Genomic DNA, 16,798 nt, shown 5'->3' with positions numbered 1-16,798 from the left:
CGACGTCTAGCCTAATGAGAAGAGGTCACGTGTGACGAGGCACGAGTTTTACCGCCAACTTAATTTATATATTTACATCGGACGCGGTTAAAATAACAAGGTTCGGAGTAGGCGCCACATCATGCGCGGGGATTATTCGAGACGAGTTGCTTCCCAATTTGGGCTTCGGACTCGAGCCAGAGATCGGATGTTTGAATTTTAATACTTTATTAAGTATTGAACCAACTTAAGTTGTTCGAAATCTTTATCAAATACACTCTACCCTACGAATATTCTTCACTCAACCTTTACGTTTTACTTTTTAATATATCTTTTATAATTAATAATTAATTAAATTCATCTATATAATAACTGTTTGTTAAGGAAACTAACGGCAAAAGGCACGATGCAGGGTTCTTCGTAAAATACGTATAGTTGGATGTGAATGGAAATTAACGCAAAAGATGGGGTGTTGTTGGTAAATTTACTACTAAATTTAATATTTATAATTTCCCGGGAAAGAAAATTGCATACAATTTGAGTTGGATTAGCCCAAGTAAAATAGTGGGCTTTGGGATCGAACTTCGACCCTGGAATGGCCCTAGGCTGGACTGAGCCAGCTCTCAAAACTATAGATTAGATTAGAAAAGTTATCTTTTTGTTTGTTGATTAGAGTCCATGAGCTAAATATAGGTGCAAAGCTCTCTCTCTCTCTCTCTCTCTCTCTCTCTCTCTCTCTCTCTCATGGTGGATTCTTGCACATCTCCACCTCCACTTTCCTACGGTCGATCAGATGATTCTCACACTTTCTCTTTGCAAAAGGCAGTGAAGAAGAAGATGCTATCAGTTATTGTCAATCTAAAATTGGACTTTCTAAATTAGTTAGATAGGTGGGACACGTGGTTGATTACATCAGATGTGGTCGTGCCGGAGTGGTTATCGGGCATGACTAGAAATCATGTGGGCTTGCCCGCGCAGGTTCGAATCCTGCCGACCACGATAATTATTTTAATTTTTCGTTTTCATCCTTTGCTTTAGATCTCTATCGATGTAGGTAGTATGCAAAAATGCCTTTAAGAATAATAATATCAATGGAAAGGAGGCAACGACTAAGATGAAGAGAGTTGCTTTCAGAGAGGGAATCAAAGATATGAATGATAAATTGGAAGCGAGATGCGTCACATGGGCGAATGAGAGGAGGGCCAATGGCGAGGCACATGCTCATGAAGCTTAGTAAAATGACAAGCAAAGGAGGTAGCTAGCTTAGCTTTACAGAAAGGAAGGAAGGATAGAAGATTCTTGTGGAAGGCAAAGACATTGCACATGCCAATAGCCAGTGGCAATTCAGACTGAGACTGTTAACAATGATGTTTCACAGCCTTATTATTCATTGACGTATCATGAATAGTCTCAAACTCTGCATAAATATTTCTTTATTAGGATTATATTATATTTTACTCCATGTTTGTGTGGCATTTTACACTTTATATTCTTATGATTATATTTAAACTGAAATTATTATTTTTAAGTTATATTTGATTAATTATAAATTGAATTTTAAGATACTCGTAAGCGATAAGTTATAAATAACTAGATAAGACAATATCTATCAAATTTTAAATAATAAATAAAGAAGACATATATTGAATATATATATTTTTTGTGTTAAATAAATATAAATTAAGAGAAAATATTTATGCTGCATGGCCGCATGGGTCAATGATATAAAACAATAATTTTAAGGTGGGGGGAGGGGGCCTCATAATTATTGTATTTCTATAAAAATAAATTTTATCAAATCTCTTAGCACTATTACCGTACACCTCCTAGGATGAGTTCGTATCATATATGTTCCATATAAATCTTTTGGTGACGGTGATGATATTATAAATTAATAGATAGGTCGGATATTAAGAGAGAAGAGGGGGAGGAGAAGGCCCATCCTAAACGACTAGTGTGTCATAGTAGTCAAAGGAGAGATGACAGACGACAACCTTGACTTTGAGATAACAAAAAGAAATGACATTAAGATTGAGAGATAGAAAATGAGGCAAATCTAATATTCATTGATCATATATATTTGAAAAGCTAATCCTACTAATTTAAAATTAATTAAACTTTAACCCCAAATAAACAAACAAAATAATCCAAATCGGATTGAAATCTACATTCACGATAAAAGCTGGTCTCGGATTCTAGTGTTCAATGATTATATTGACGATATTATAAAGTTAGGATATCTGAATATTGTTAGTCAGACATTTGACCGCTTGAGCTCGAAATTAAAAGTCCTATAAAAGAAATAGCATCCAATGAACCTAGATAAGATGGGTTTGACTAATGTGAAGTGACTTGGTTAGACTTTGATTATATTCATATACGTATTAGTTTCTGGATGTATTGTAACAAAATTATTTCTTGGATCATCAACTACAAAAGAGAGAGAGAGAGAGAGATAGATGCACAACCCCCGTAGGGGAAAGAAACGTTTGGCTATATATAGTTATATAATGTATATTGCCACAAAAGAAATGATGTAAAATAGTAAATTATTCTCTATCCAATCAACAAGACATTTTCAAAATTTAAAATCCGGCAGTACGTTCACAGCTCTCTCTCTCTCTGGAACCGACACGCATGTACATCCGATCTAACATGATCGCAGGACACATCTGACCGTAGGCCCCTGATCAGACGGCAGATCAGAAGCCGGCAAATTGGTTCGCCGAACCCGGGAAAAGATCCAACCAATACCTGACAATATATTTTGACCAAATCGATTCCCGTCACGGCTATAGCCACCACGATCCGACACGTGTTACTTTATCGTACAAACCATCGCTTTCGTCCTCAAAAGCCCCACCGCACACCATCGATCCGTGTCGTCCGTCCGATTAAGATCGGACGGTCTGCTTTACCGGAATCTTAACTGCCTCCTCTTTTTCAGTCCTTGTTGGTTGGTTCGTAAAATTGAATGAGCTGATCGGACGGTCGGCAGAGGTTTCGATAGTGGGACCAGTTGATCAGACGGTTAGTGTACTCTTCGCGCGTGATGGGCGAACCGGATATCGAGGCTGCGGCGAGCCGGCTGGTTCCCGAGGAGTTTAAATTCAACGATAAATTTATTAAAAGCCTCCTGACTTTTATTTTTATTATCATTAATCTAAAATATCTCTAAAATATCCGATTACTTTTATTAATTATCAGTTATCATAATAAGTTTTTTCGCTTAGAATAAAAGACAATGGCGAACTAAATTTAATGATAAATATCCATTTTCGATAAATCTCCCTAATTTTAGATTTTTTTCCGGTACTATTAGTATTATAAGAGTGGAATAAATTGTCGATAATTCTTACCAAGTATTAGATGAATAGATTCTATCTCTTGATCAGTGATCACCACAAGGCCCTATTAGAAATTTACTTTCTACCTCTGAAATCCAACTCATCGGAATAGTTGCTGCGTGTCTAAAGTAGGTGTTACTCTCAAACATAAAAGTTAGTGGCATAATGAGTAGAGTCAGCTTTTTCTTCCATATTAATAATGTAAAAAGTGAAAGTGGAAAACTAAAAAAATGAGTAGTGTCAGCTTTTCTTTTTCCCCCCTCCTAACTCCGCATGAGCTGAAAGCCTAAATATAGAAACACCCACCTTAAACCTTTTTAGTACTAACAATAATTTTATTCAAGAAGTAGTAGGGTGATTTATAAAAGACACCATGCATTCTGTTTATTTTGCCATCGCTGACAATTTCTAATGTGAATTAAATTAACTGCATTCTGATTAATGATTATAAACACTACTTTATTTCTAGTTTATAATCATTAATCAGAGAGATATCTTAGTTTTTTTTACTACTAATAATAATAAATTATTTATAGTTTAAATATAACTTAGAGCCGAGAGTTGACCCAGTGTTGTCTGTATTTATATTTAATCTAATTATTAAAAAGGGTAATTATATTCTACTGGTTTAGTCAAAAGAAAAACTCGTGGAATTATTAAAAAGGAAAAATAGAGAAAAGAAGAGAAGGTGCGTTAGGAGTTAGGACCGTCGTTCGTCAATATGTCACGAGGTGTAACGGCGACGGAGTAAAAAAGACCCGAGAAAAGGTCCCCGAAGAAAACGACAAGAGTAGTTAATTACTAATCCGGTATCAGGACATCCGTAACTTCCGCCCAGATCGGGGATTAATCGAGGCTCCAACTCGGCGTTATAACACCGCAAAGACCAGAGCGAAAGACAGAGGCGAGCAGTGGAGCTCGGCGTTCCTCTCGGAGAAAGAGAAGGAGGAGAGGTGAGAGAGAGAGAGAGAGAGAGACATAGAGAGAGAGGAGAAGAATTCTAGAGAGAGATAGGACGGGAGGGAGGAGGCTGACCGCTTTCCTCGCTCTCGATCTCTCTACCTCATGACTTTTTGGTGCTCCTCCTCCTCTTCCGCATCTCTCTCCTCCTCGGATGTGATTTAGATCTGTAGAGATGGAGATCTAGGGTTTATTTGCGGTTCGATTGGGGGGATTTCATGGGCGAACGAGTCAAGGAGTGGTAGATCTGGCGATCGGGAGTAGTTCGGGTTCGATCTCGAGATTTACAGAGAGATTTCGGCGGGATTGGGCTTTTTCGGCGATTTTTAATCTGGTAAGAAGGCGATTTAGCCTGCTTTATGTGTTCTTTTATGATGTTGAGTTCCTGGTGAGAATTTTAGTTTGAAGTGAATAGAGATTTCGGAGAGATGTATCTGTTAGGTATTTCCTTCAAAGATCTAGTCTTTTGTTGACTAGTCTTCGGCTTTGGGAGCTTTGCGTAGTATATATGTCTAATTTTTTTAGTACTGCGATAAATTTTACTTCATTTTTGTTCTTGATGTACGATTATCTGTGAAAAAAAAACAAACAAGTTCAATTTTTTTTGGTTGCTGTTGCAACTTATTCTTCGATCTGAGTTTTGTGAATGTTGGAAGCCATCAGAGTGCTCTCGAAGTATTCATCGGGTATTATTATTGAACGAGTCGCAGATCTATGTCTTTTTCGGGAACAATCTGGCAGTCTTGAAAAGTTTTCTTCTTTCCCCTGGATTCAAAAGGATTTGTTATGTTTTCTTGCGGTTGAGATCTGATAGTGAAATGATAGGTAGATTCCGTCCGTATTTTGGTCTGCTTTCATGCTGTATATAATCCTGGCAAAACAGTTTATGAATTGATGCTTCAAATGCTGTCCTACTTTTGCTGAATATTCATAGAATAGGAGTTGTATTTTGTAGCTGTATACTAATTTCCTTTTGCGCATCTGGTTGTTCATATATGTTCATTGTTCGCTCTATAGTGCTGATGTTCCTGATAATTCTTTCTTTTAGCCATTTAATTATCCTAATAATTCAGTGTTTGTTGACTATGCATTTACGTTCATTTCTGTATTTTATGTGTCTACTTTTTTTTAGCTTAAACTATCCTATTTTGTTTTTGATGCATTCGTCCATTTTGCTTCATTGATTGTTCTTGATTGGAAGTTCAATAATAGTATTGTGAGGGGCTATCACTTCCCATTGTTTTCTTATCCATTGTTTAGATCGCACTAGTGCTTTAGATCTAATGAAATTTCTGACTTTGCTGTTCCAGGTGACAATTTAAATGGAGCACTGTCCAATGAGGCTTAATATTGTTAGTCAACTAAATCCAGATTACCTATCTGACAGAAAATCTAGATTTTGGCAAATTGATAATCAATCAACCCCTAGAGTAGAAGTTATCTGCCCTCAACCTCGACGAGCTTCTCGTGTTCCATGTTTTATTGACAGCTTGAGCAGAGTCAAGCCAAATGGGTTAGTAATTCTACAGTTCTACTTAAGAAAATTTTCAAGTTTCCTGAATTTTCTAAAGACGGATCTCAGATCACTAAAATGTAATGGCATTTACAATTTGACATAACATTAACTCATTAAGTTCTGCATTATTAGTTAGATCATTGCATCTAAACATTGGAGCGCTGGAACCCGCATGTGCATTGTATGAGATATTACCAAGGCACAAAGAATTATGTGGGCTTTCTGTTTACTTGCTTCATCATCAACTAAACCTTCTAGTTTGGATTTGTTTTACTGAGTCTCACATGATTTCCTGTTTTAGTTTTTTTTTCCTTTCTGATATAGGCCTTCCATGTTGTCTTATCTTAAATAAATCTTGAATCAAAAGGGAGAATGTAGGCAACCTAGGTTAATGGTAGTGAACTAGAGATAAGCGCTTTCAAAATTCCTTCCCTGCCTGCGCTTTATTGATGGGTATATAAAGCATCTTGAGTCATCTTTATGCATTGGTTATGCATTGTTCCTCTGACTATGTCAGAGGGCTCTGTTCCTCTGAGCTTCTTCCACGACCATGATGATGGGAAGATGTAGAAGATGGTCACTGGCATTGTCTGTTTACTTATTATCTTCCTTTGTTTCCGTACGAAAAAATCTAGGACTCCATGCTAAATACTGAACTATATTTTCTGCTCGTGATTGTGTCATTTGATTCTATTTGGCATATTTCATTTCAGCATTTTGCCTATGCCAAAAGGGGACTACCCTTCTGAAATCCTTGATATTATCCTCAGCAAGGTACTTGTGGATACTCTAGCTTTCTTTCTTTTACTTTTTATTTATTTACATGTAACACATTTTTTGATAATGTGCAGGATGACCCTGATGGCGATCTTGATTCTGGCAGCCAAATGGGTTTCTTCTGTGGCTCACCCCCTGTACGTACTAACAACCCAGTAGTCCAAGACCCGCAGTTTGCTAAACAAACCCAAACCCTAGGTTCTCCTTTAGGAAACTCACTCAGCAAAAAGCCGGCAGGAAGAGTTGAAATAGGTTCCCCTTCTTGTGGGGCTTCTTTTGGTGGTAGCCCCAAAGTAAGAATTGAAGGTTTTGCTTGTGAAAATTCCAAGTCCCGTCGCGTCGTCTCTGCTCTCGCCTGAGCTTTCACAAACCGACTAACTTTACTATCCATTCTCTGTAAATCTCCTTACTAGATATTGGTTCCTATGAATCTTTGCCTAGCGATTGTTGCATTTCGAAGCTGCACAATTGCAGAGTTTTCCTTGTATATATATGAGGTGTTCATGTATCTAGTTCTTGCACTTTCCTACTACTGTTAGTGGAGTATTATTATCTGAGCTGCAGTTGGAAGACTTAAATCGGCTGTAACTTTGTAAATAGACCTTTTATATCAATGGCAAGTCCAAGCTCATAAAAAAGTACTTTTGCTTTCACTGTCTTTTGGGTTTTTTAGCCATTCATATTTGTATGCTCAACATGCATAGATTTGTTCTCAATCTATGCACCATTTTACCTTCGGTCTCCTGCGCATCAATATATACAGGCAATCTGAAAGTAACGATGCTTATAACTGCTGAACCACAAATTTGTTTGAGATGTTTACTGCTACAGCTGCTATGCATCAGTATGATTCAATGCGGTTCTACATTTTGGATCTACCAAAAACTGAGCTTACGAAACAGTTAGTAGAAGGCTCTCAGAAGTGCCTCGTGCCTGCAGTTCAATTTCCTAAAGTAGACTAATAACTTACAAAGGGAAATTTTGTTTTCATCCTACGTCTGAATAAAAAAGATAACAAGGCGAGGCCAAGAGTCCGATCATGAGTGCAATCCACTGGAAACGGAAATGAGGTTCATTTCAACAACAAAGAACAACTGGCCAACCTAACCCGACCCGACCATCCGTTGGGAGCCCTCACCTTGGGGCTGAGTTATTGTAAGTACTAGGTGTGACATATATGGATCTACGTTTACGTTAGTAGCGGAGGATTTCCTGTGTTGCTATTTCAGTTTTTGGTCTCTAATCTCAACAATATTTTATTTATAACCATAGCAGCTAATCTATCTTAATAAAAATCACCTTTTCTTGTTTTTAAAATAACACTTGCAAAAGAAAATTATGTTGTGAATGTGACCTCGAATTCTATGGATCCACACCTCCCGATTTAAGGAGCAGCAGTTCTCTTGCTATATCCAAATTGGTCTGACCCCTTCAAAGTTCAAACCCGACCAATAAAATTGGGTCCAAACCTAACAAGTTACATCCGCCAATCCGAGACGACCATCAAATTTTCGGACAAGAAAAAAAGACCACTGCTCCAATATATCGCATGTTAGTTTTGGGTAGTTATTCGGAAATATCATTTGTCGCAATCTAGTCAACTTTTGGACGAAGTTGGGTAGTTATTGGGTATCGATCTTCCCAAAATCCCATCAACTCAATAACGCGTCTCTCTCTCTCTCTCTTGTAATACCCCAAACCTGTTCTTCTTCCTCCTCTCTCTCGTCAGTCGTCAATGGCCATTCTAGTCTACCACGCCTTCTCCTTCCTCGCCCTATTCTCATACGGCATCTACCACCTCATCTCCGCCACCATCGCCCACCTCAAAACCCCGTCCTCCACCTCCGGCCGCCTCTACTACCCCCTCCCTTTCCCCTCCTCCCGTCTCCGCCACCTCCCTCTCTACCTCGCCCTCTTCTTCCTACTTCTCTCCGTCCTCTTCCTCTCATTTTCCTCCATTCCCACCCCTCTCCTCTCCTTCCAAACCGCCATTCCCCTCTTCCTTTTCCTTCTCTTAGCCCTCTTCCTGCTCTTCCCCTCCTCGGCCCTCCCCCACGACGTCCTCTTCCTCCTCGCCTCCCTCGCCTTCGCCCTCATTGCCCTCTCCTCCTCTCACTCTTCCGCCGCCTTCCCCTCCACTGACCTCCAATCCAAGTCTGACTCCATCTCCGCTCTCATTTCCGCCGCATCCGCCGCGGCATCCCTCGTCCTCGCCGTCGTCCCCCGCCTCTTCCTCGCCGAGATCGTCCTCGCCTCGTCGATCGTCCTCCGTGGCCTCTGGTTTCTCCAAACCGCGCTCTCCCTCTACGTCGAGGGCTTCATCCCGGAGGGATGCCATGTCCTCCTTGAGGGATTTGCCACCAGGTGCGAGATCGACGAGCCGCGAGCTCGCGCGAAGCAGATCCTTGATCTCGCTTTTGAGCTCCATGTCGCAATCGTGGTGGTAATCGTCGTCGTGGTGTATATTATCGTCACTAGGCTTTGCGGCGGAGGTGGAGGCGGTGCTGGCGCTGGGATCACGAGGAGGCATAATGGTGGGTCCTACGAGTCGCTGCCGAGGTCGTCTTCCGGTGGCGCGCTTGCTGATTTAGATCATGTTCAGATGAAGGCTCTTGCCAAGAGCTCAGCGCAGGCGTGAATTTGTCAATCGGAGGTGAGTGCTTCTCTCTCTCTCTCTCTCTCTAGATGTTAGGTGTTCTTTTTGTGATTCGTCTTGACATCGCTTACACAGAAGCTACTGGGACGGAAATGGCATGAGACTTTGTAAAAAAAAAACAAACAAACTTGCTTTTTTTCTTCTGAGGGAGATGTGTCCTTTCTTATGGATCTATGCGGCGGGAGGAGTTCTTAATGGCAGATGGGAGTTCTGATCTAAAATGACAACTTTTCTTAATTATGGGGTGGACCCCCTTTACTTGTATTGTGATTATCCTCCTTGATCAAATTAACTCGTGCTGTGAATTTTGGTCTTTGTCAACTTCTTTTTACTATGAAATAGAACTTCTTTGCTTCTTGTATTTATTGTAATCGAAGGATACTTTCAGTGGAGTTAGATGCATGAATATAATTTTTTCATGTCATGTTCTATAGGAGAATATTATTCCTTTCTGAATTCTATTCACCCTAGTTTACCTTAATAAAGGTATTCATTATTCGTTGAGTTTGCAAACTAAGATTTCTTAGTCATGATGCATCTGCTGATTCATGATAACTTCAGCATCTTATATGCTAATACGCAAATGGAATCTATAGTTCATTCTCGTTACGGCGTAAGTTTTTATTTTAATGCATCTTCATTTTTTTTAAATTCATCTTCAGTTATTCTTGAATCCTGAAAGATTGTCCATATAAATATTAGTTGCGTTTTAACTAGGACTTACTAGACATTGGAGGTGCAATATTTGGTAGATTTAGCTTTACATGAATCAATCACATTGAACTATTGTCCTGACCATATATTCTGATCAGATGACCTGCTATGAATGTGAAGAATTTGGATGCCCATGGTCAATTAACTATCCATTGTGACTTTGAATGAGAGTACACTGTACTATTGCAACAATTTTCAACTCAGATCTGATTTTTTTAACTGACCCTGGTAAAAAAAAAAGTGATTATCTGCTTTATTCTTAACCATTTTTCCATTCAAAGTCATCATTTGTCGACAGTGCATTATTTTTCCCCATTATTCTAACTCCCATCTTGACCTACTTGACCACAATTATTCATAGAAGTCTTTCTAAGTTCAGTACTGCTCAATTCTAGTTAGTTGTCTGATGAAATACTATTTGTTTGGTAAAATTCATGCTAGGTTCTCCACTGGTGCACAAAGGTGAATGTGTCTGTTTATAATAATTAACCATGTCCAAGGATGTCTATGTATTTATTGGCCATGATTATGCAGAACACTAAAGTTTTGATTTCAACTGTAAGCTTGCTAGAGTTAGCATATTTGAGTCTCCAATAATGTATATGCCCTGCAAACTGTACCGCGAGTTAATTAACCAACAAAAGAATTGTTTCCCTCATATTTCAGTGATGCTATACGCAGAAGTCGTCTCTTCGGACCTCATCTCCATTCACCATGGTAGAGTTAGTTTTAATTGTCTTTTCCTTTTACTGATAAATTGGCTTAAAAAATTGACTGTTAAGTTGAGAAATGCCCTGTTCAACCACATGGTGCATCATCTATTCTCTTATACAGTTTTGAGCAAATTGAAGAATAAACAACTTTCACACGCTTGTTTTGCACTTTATTGATCTTAATTTCTAGCAACATATTCATGCATGTCAAGAGATTTTTGCAGGCAAAAGTATTTTGCTGTCGTTTCATACATTCAATCATAATTCATAACTACTTGGTGTTTGATATATTAACCATCGCATGAAATTTGGAACTGCAAACTAGGAGCATGCAATTAATTTGATTTATATTATGTTCTAGCTAAAGTTTGCCTAATCATCTCCATGTAATGCTAGAGGTAATATCTTATTTAAGTGGAAATCTTGAATATCTATTTAAATATCATGTGTGCCGAGTGCGGATACTTGCATACCATCATTCTGATTATTAACCATCGTTCTGTTTGCTGATGTGCACGAAAAAGAGATTGCTTTGGTAAAGTGCTTGTATTAGTACCCTTTTGGACCTTCTGGTGGAGGTTTTCACAGAGTTTTCTCTGATCTCTGCTATAAGTATTGAATACTAAGTTGCAACCCTGCATCAGTGTCCAAATAATTGTTTGTGAGATTGTGAACTTGAATGCACCTATGTTCACATACTTTGTAGTTGATTTTTCTTCTAAATTTCTTGTAGAGGTTTTTATCAGATGCATCGTCAACTGTTGTGTTCCTCTTCTTTCTCATAGAAATTACGATGGTTAGCATATTGTAGCTTTAGCAGATGTGCACAGAATTGTAGCTATGGAGCATTTCATCTTTCAAACCTATCTTTTTGGTCCCTCAGACTGCTTGTTATATAAGATTTTTCTCAACAATCTATGTAGAATGCAATAAACACTAATTAAGATCAAAAGGCTGACAACTTAATTGGCAGAAGGGCTTAATCAAGGCTATAATAAACTGAGTGTAATATTTTATTTCACTGTGATGTATCTATGCTGCATATATGACAGTTCAGTATGCAGGAAACTGTGATGGATCTTTTTGCAATTTTGTATAATCGACTTCTAGTCCATATGAATAGAATCACTTTCTGAAATAGTGATTTTATTCAATAAAAATTTCTATTTTTTTTGGTACCCTTAATAGTATTAAGAGGGTTAAGAGTATAAATTATACTTGTAAGCAACTTCCAGTTATGAGTAGCGATTTTCTAAACGTATACCCCTCATCTTACATGGCATCTATGTGGAATAAAACTCATCTATTTATGTAAATAAATTTAAAACTCATTTACCTGGGTATATTGTTTACTGTCAGTTTTGTGGTTGTGAACATTCACTTCATTGGCAAATTGCACTCTTTTTTCAGTGAAAATAGCAGAAGAAGCTCTGTTTTAGATTTTAGATTCAAATCAACAATGATGGCAAAACATAAATAAGAAATAAACGATGTATATATTCCTATCCAACTGCTGATGAACCTTTTAGTCGCCAATTTGATATGATCTTTCGAGTCCGGATTCAATGCAGTTTATTCCTTGGTAAAGGACTCTTTTGATTTAGGGACCTATAAATTAGTTCAGTAATTAAATATTTTTTTAAATTTAAATTTATTTAAAAAAATTAAAATTAAGAAATGATATTAACTAATTGAGTTCAGTAAATAAATATTTTTTTTAATATTTAATTTTATTTTTTAAAAAAATTAAAATTAAGAAATAATATTAACTAATTGAGTTCGGAGTTTGAGCCAAAGAAGCTGCCTTAGAAATTGGAACAATGTAAGTTTTCAACCAGTGAGAAATTCCTCGGAAGGAAGGCCATCTGTTTGCTTGCATTTGTTTTAGCTTTTGCTCTGGTTCAATGCAACCGAAGCTCTTGGCAGAACAGAAGAAGTCGACGAGGTCTCCATCAAAGTAGCGCATTGTTACAGACATTGGCCAACCTTGTCTCATTCCTCGGATCTCTCCAATGGCAATTGGCATATATACTCTTCTTTGCCCGGCAAATTAAGCCGTCTCCCTACCTACTTGTTCTACTAACAATTCCCAAAAGAGTAGGATCCATAATGGCATCCATGCACTAATTTATTACCACAATCTTTTGGATATATTAGATATTTATTTCCAAGATATACAGCAAGTTACTAACAATTAACCATGTAGCTCCAAAAGAAATCTAAACAATGGCAACGCAGTTCTTAAAAGGCCCATTTGATATATATCTCAGACTGCAGTCCTTGAAGCAGATAGAAATGGAATTTTCTTTCCTCCTCTTGTCTGCTTAATTATTTGTATCCTTCAGTTTCCCATATATATATATACGCTACCTCTTTTTCCTTCTTCCATCATGCAAAGAAACTCATCGGCTTCCAAACAATGTCCAACACATCTGAAGAAGAATCTCAGAACAACTTCCAGCAGCAATCTCTTACAGTAGGTAGCATTCCGGTCTCGAGTAAAGGTGATACAGTTACCACTGAGACGAAGAAGAGACGTAGTCTTCCAGGCAATCCAGGCAAGAGAACAATTGTATTCTATCACCACACATGAACATATATATATATAACTGTGTGCGTGCGTGTATGTGTTAGTATTCTTCTTCTTTTCTTTTTTGTTGTTGTTGAAAGAAAGCCATGATGTTAGTACTCTACTATAATCCAATTCCTCACATGCAAAAGTAAAGAAGTTTTGCAATTAGACTTCTGAAGGAAAATGCAGAACGAACAACTTGATCGTATATATTTTTCCTTGCTTGTCTTGAAAAATGATGTCTAGTTTTGGCAAAATGCTAAGGTTACATAGTCATAAAAATTGTCCTTGAAGTCTTTTACATGAGAAGTATAAACTGTGTAAGTGTATATAATTTGTAGACCCAGATGCAGAAGTGATTGCTCTTTCTCCCAGAACACTCTTGGCAACAAACAGATATGTCTGTGAAGTGTGCCATAAAGGCTTTCAGAGGGACCAGAACCTTCAGCTTCACAGGAGAGGCCACAACTTGCCATGGAAGCTTAAGCAGAGAAGCAGCATAGAGGCTAAGAAAAGGGTGTTTGTTTGCCCTGAGGTCAGCTGCACTCACCATGACCCCAGTCGAGCTCTCGGTGATCTGACTGGCATCAAGAAGCACTACTCAAGAAAGCATGGAGAGAAGAAATGGAAGTGTGATAAGTGCTCAAAGAGATATGCAGTTCAATCAGATTGGAAGGCTCACTTGAAGATATGCGGCACCAAGGAGTATCGGTGTGACTGCGGAACAATTTTCTCGAGGTAATTCTCTGCAGAGCTGATGATTTATTTAGCTCTTTCTGATATTTGAATAGTAATGCATGAGACCAGCATCTCATATACTTGCATAGGATTGTTTCCTTATAAATCCTTAAAAAAAATGTTTACTAGCATATATACACACTAATGATAAAAACCTTGCAACTTGCATGCTTGTGGTCCTCCTGAAACCTTGAGAAATGAGTAATTATCTGCCTAATATTAAGATGACAGACTAAAAGCAACATGAATTGAATAGTATTTAAATGAAAATTCTTGCTATCAGAACAGCTTATTACTTGCTATTTGGAACCTTAAGGGCATGCTATGATGATTCAGGAAGGATAGCTTTGTGACACACCGGGCTTTCTGCGATGCACTGACAGAAGAAAACTATCGAGTTAACCACGGCCTCGCAGCCATGGTCGGAAGCCTCCACAGCCAAACCCAAGACATGCTCTCGCACTCAATGCCTAGTTTGAATTCTTCGACTTCTGATACAATAAAAAGCTCATCAACTCCTGAGCACAATACAAACAACCCTCTAAGATCTTTGTCAATGAATCCTCTCATTCAGGACAACTGTGAAGTATTCTCTAGCCTGATCACGCCAAGGTCTTCTTGCCTTCAGCTCGGTGGAAGTGGATTAATTGGCTCTTCCTACATGTCTGCGACTGCTTTACTGCAGAAAGCAGCAGAGATCGGTGTGAGGGTCAGTGATAATTGTATTGCACCTATACTTCTGAGAGGTTTCACAGGCTACTCAACTACCTCTAGAGCATCTGGTTCTATCCAGGACCCTAACAGTGGCCATTTAGGTGCTTCTTTGCAACGCTTGGAGTCCTCCATGGAGAACTCTACAGTCCAAAGTGCGTCATTTCCTCCACATGGTTCATATTTAGGAAATCAAAGCGAGTTTAGGATAAATTCACAATGGTCTAGCACTGATGTTAGACCTGTTACATTTCCTCCATATGGATTAATTAATTCTCCTGTTCCAATAAGAGCAGAAGGTTTGGAAGGACAGATGCAGGGAGATACTCATGAAGACCTCCCAAGGGGAAGAGATATGAGAATGACCCAAGATTTTCTGGGCTTGTCATCTGGTAGAAATCTTGGCATTGATGATCATAATTACGGCGACGACCCTGCTATGTTAAATTACTCTCAGGGGCAGCAGCAGAATCAACAAGACATATATTCTTATGATCAGATGTCTCAAGGTCCAGAAGCATTGGAGAAACAACTGTGGGGCTTCTAGGCACAGGAGTTTTTTTTTCCAGCTACAATCATCGCACTTGCTGAATCACTGAGTTGCAAAATAAGAAACTAGAGGTTTAGTAGTAAAGTACATGGTGATATTTAAAGAGAAAAGTTAGTTGGATCCTTTCTTCTATAAATGCAAAGGAAAAAAACTTCATCATTTTATCATTCTAACCGATTAAGTCGACGTCGAATATTATTTATCTGTATAACAAGTAGATTAATGCTTATTTGACAATTTAAAAATAAAAATGGGAAGTACCTTAGTCTTGAGCCTAGTCATGAGGTGGTGAATCATACGGGCACTAATCTAAGATGAGGGGTGTGCTCTCGATCTCCCCAAGCGTCTCCAAAATGGAGGCCTTTGAGGGAGATGAAGAACAAACACCTCAGTGTAAGTTCCCTACTGTGACTAGTGGAGAACAAGAAGCAGAACTAGCCATATCTCAATGTTGAGGAAGTTTTGCATTTAGATACAATGCCTATTTCTCGCCTGCTGCTGAAGTATCCATCACCTTCGACTTATATAGAAGTTCTACCTCATACTAAGCTTAAACAGAAGGAATTGTCAGAATCTCACTCAACTAGTGGGCATGTGTTAGTTCGTTCTTATTTCATCCTTATCTGTATCAAGTTTCATAGAATATTTTCCCTGATATATGGTTATTGTCAGTACATTATGCATAATAATTTGCCCATAATAATTTGCCCACAAGATTAGTAAGTCCTAAGAATAAAGTTCAAGATCTAGGTTGACAACTGCCCTGATCAATAGAACATTAGAACGATAATTATTCTGAGAATCTGCAATTCAGACCCCTTTGGTCCCAAAAGGAATTTGATCTTGTGCCTTTCTGGAAAGTGTTGTGAGAAGAGAACCAATGCTTAGGTGGTGGATTGAAATTACATTGGATATTGTCCATAGTTAAGTTGCAAATGCATGAGCTATGATGATAAACAACAGCATATTCCTTAAGTAAAAGAAGTGATAATGTCTTTTAACATTCTTCAAGCATTAGAACACTAGAAAATCATCTTAGTAACCAAAAGAAGCTAGTGCAGAGATATACTTCGTCTACATTCAGTCGACAATGTAATCTATCATGACAAGGATGCCGTATAATTGCCTCACCTTATATGTTTGTCGTTTCTGCACAAAATACAAAGAATTCACTTTCAATTTATTGAATCCAACATGAACAATGTTTACCACTAATCCCTGAGCATCTGAGATTATGTTCAATTACATTCATGAGACTTGTTATAGGCCTTAGTCGGAAAAAGACGAGTTTACATTTGAACTTGCATAAATTTAGACGACGATGATGACATCTATCACAATTTTAATTCGTCTAAATTAACCATATTACTAGAGGGACAGTATATTCTAAACATTATCTAATAGTTCATTAACATAGATACTGTTTTGATCCTCAATTCTAGCATGCTCACATACAGGACACCTGGATATGTCGCATGGTTTCCTTCTGCTAGAAGTTCCTCATGTGACTTATCTACAAGGGGGCAACTGAATGAGAATAAAGTATGATCTAGAAATTGTTCCAA

At 38.2% G+C, this 16,798-nt stretch overlaps 2 protein-coding genes, 1 long non-coding RNA gene and 1 other non-coding gene across 4 annotated transcripts; 3 read left to right on the top strand and 1 right to left on the bottom strand.

Annotated features, from left to right (window-relative positions):
• The first annotated feature begins 897 nt into the window (after window positions 1–897).
• Window positions 898–978, top strand: TRNAS-AGA (transfer RNA serine (anticodon AGA)). Its single transcript has one exon. It is a non-coding gene; the product is annotated as a tRNA-Ser (tRNA).
• Window positions 979–4,160: 3,182 nt separating this feature from the next.
• On the top strand, window positions 4,161–7,232 carry LOC140758305 (uncharacterized). Its single transcript, XM_073094406.1, has 4 exons — window positions 4,161–4,620; window positions 5,597–5,799; window positions 6,516–6,576; window positions 6,654–7,232. The coding sequence occupies exons 2-4, from the start codon at window positions 5,609–5,611 to the stop codon at window positions 6,936–6,938; spliced, it is 537 nt and encodes a 178-aa protein (XP_072950507.1). The 5' UTR covers window positions 4,161–4,620; window positions 5,597–5,608; the 3' UTR covers window positions 6,939–7,232.
• Window positions 7,233–8,234: 1,002 nt separating this feature from the next.
• LOC140758405 (uncharacterized) lies at window positions 8,235–9,596 on the top strand. Its single transcript, XM_073094555.1, has 2 exons — window positions 8,235–9,232; window positions 9,311–9,596. The coding sequence occupies exon 1, from the start codon at window positions 8,315–8,317 to the stop codon at window positions 9,215–9,217; it is 903 nt and encodes a 300-aa protein (XP_072950656.1). The 5' UTR covers window positions 8,235–8,314; the 3' UTR covers window positions 9,218–9,232; window positions 9,311–9,596.
• A 3,817-nt stretch (window positions 9,597–13,413) lies between these two features.
• Window positions 13,414–15,721, bottom strand: LOC140778049 (uncharacterized). The gene is made up of 2 exons (XR_012107144.1): window positions 15,495–15,721; window positions 13,414–13,980 (listed from the first exon to the last, which is right to left on the bottom strand). It is a non-coding gene; the product is annotated as an uncharacterized lncRNA (long non-coding RNA).
• Window positions 15,722–16,798: the final 1,077 nt, after the last annotated feature.

Source organism: Typha angustifolia, chromosome 3 (assembly GCF_048772165.1).
Source record: "Typha angustifolia cultivar Huaian chromosome 3, ASM4877216v1, whole genome shotgun sequence".
In the NCBI taxonomy this organism is placed as follows: Eukaryota; Viridiplantae; Streptophyta; class Magnoliopsida; order Poales; family Typhaceae; genus Typha; species Typha angustifolia.
This window is presented reverse-complemented; position numbering and strand designations above follow the sequence as displayed.

Coding starts and splice junctions, on each gene's coding strand:
- LOC140758405 (XM_073094555.1), top strand. CDS start 8,315: ATGGCCATTCTAGTCTACCACGCCTTCTCCTTCCTCGCCCTATTCTCA.
- LOC140758305 (XM_073094406.1), top strand. CDS start 5,609: ATGGAGCACTGTCCAATGAGGCTTAATATTGTTAGTCAACTAAATCCA. Junction 5,800..6,515: donor AGCAGAGTCAAGCCAAATGG/GTTAGTAATTCT, acceptor ATTTCATTTCAG/CATTTTGCCTATGCCAAAAG. Junction 6,577..6,653: donor TTGATATTATCCTCAGCAAG/GTACTTGTGGAT, acceptor GATAATGTGCAG/GATGACCCTGATGGCGATCT.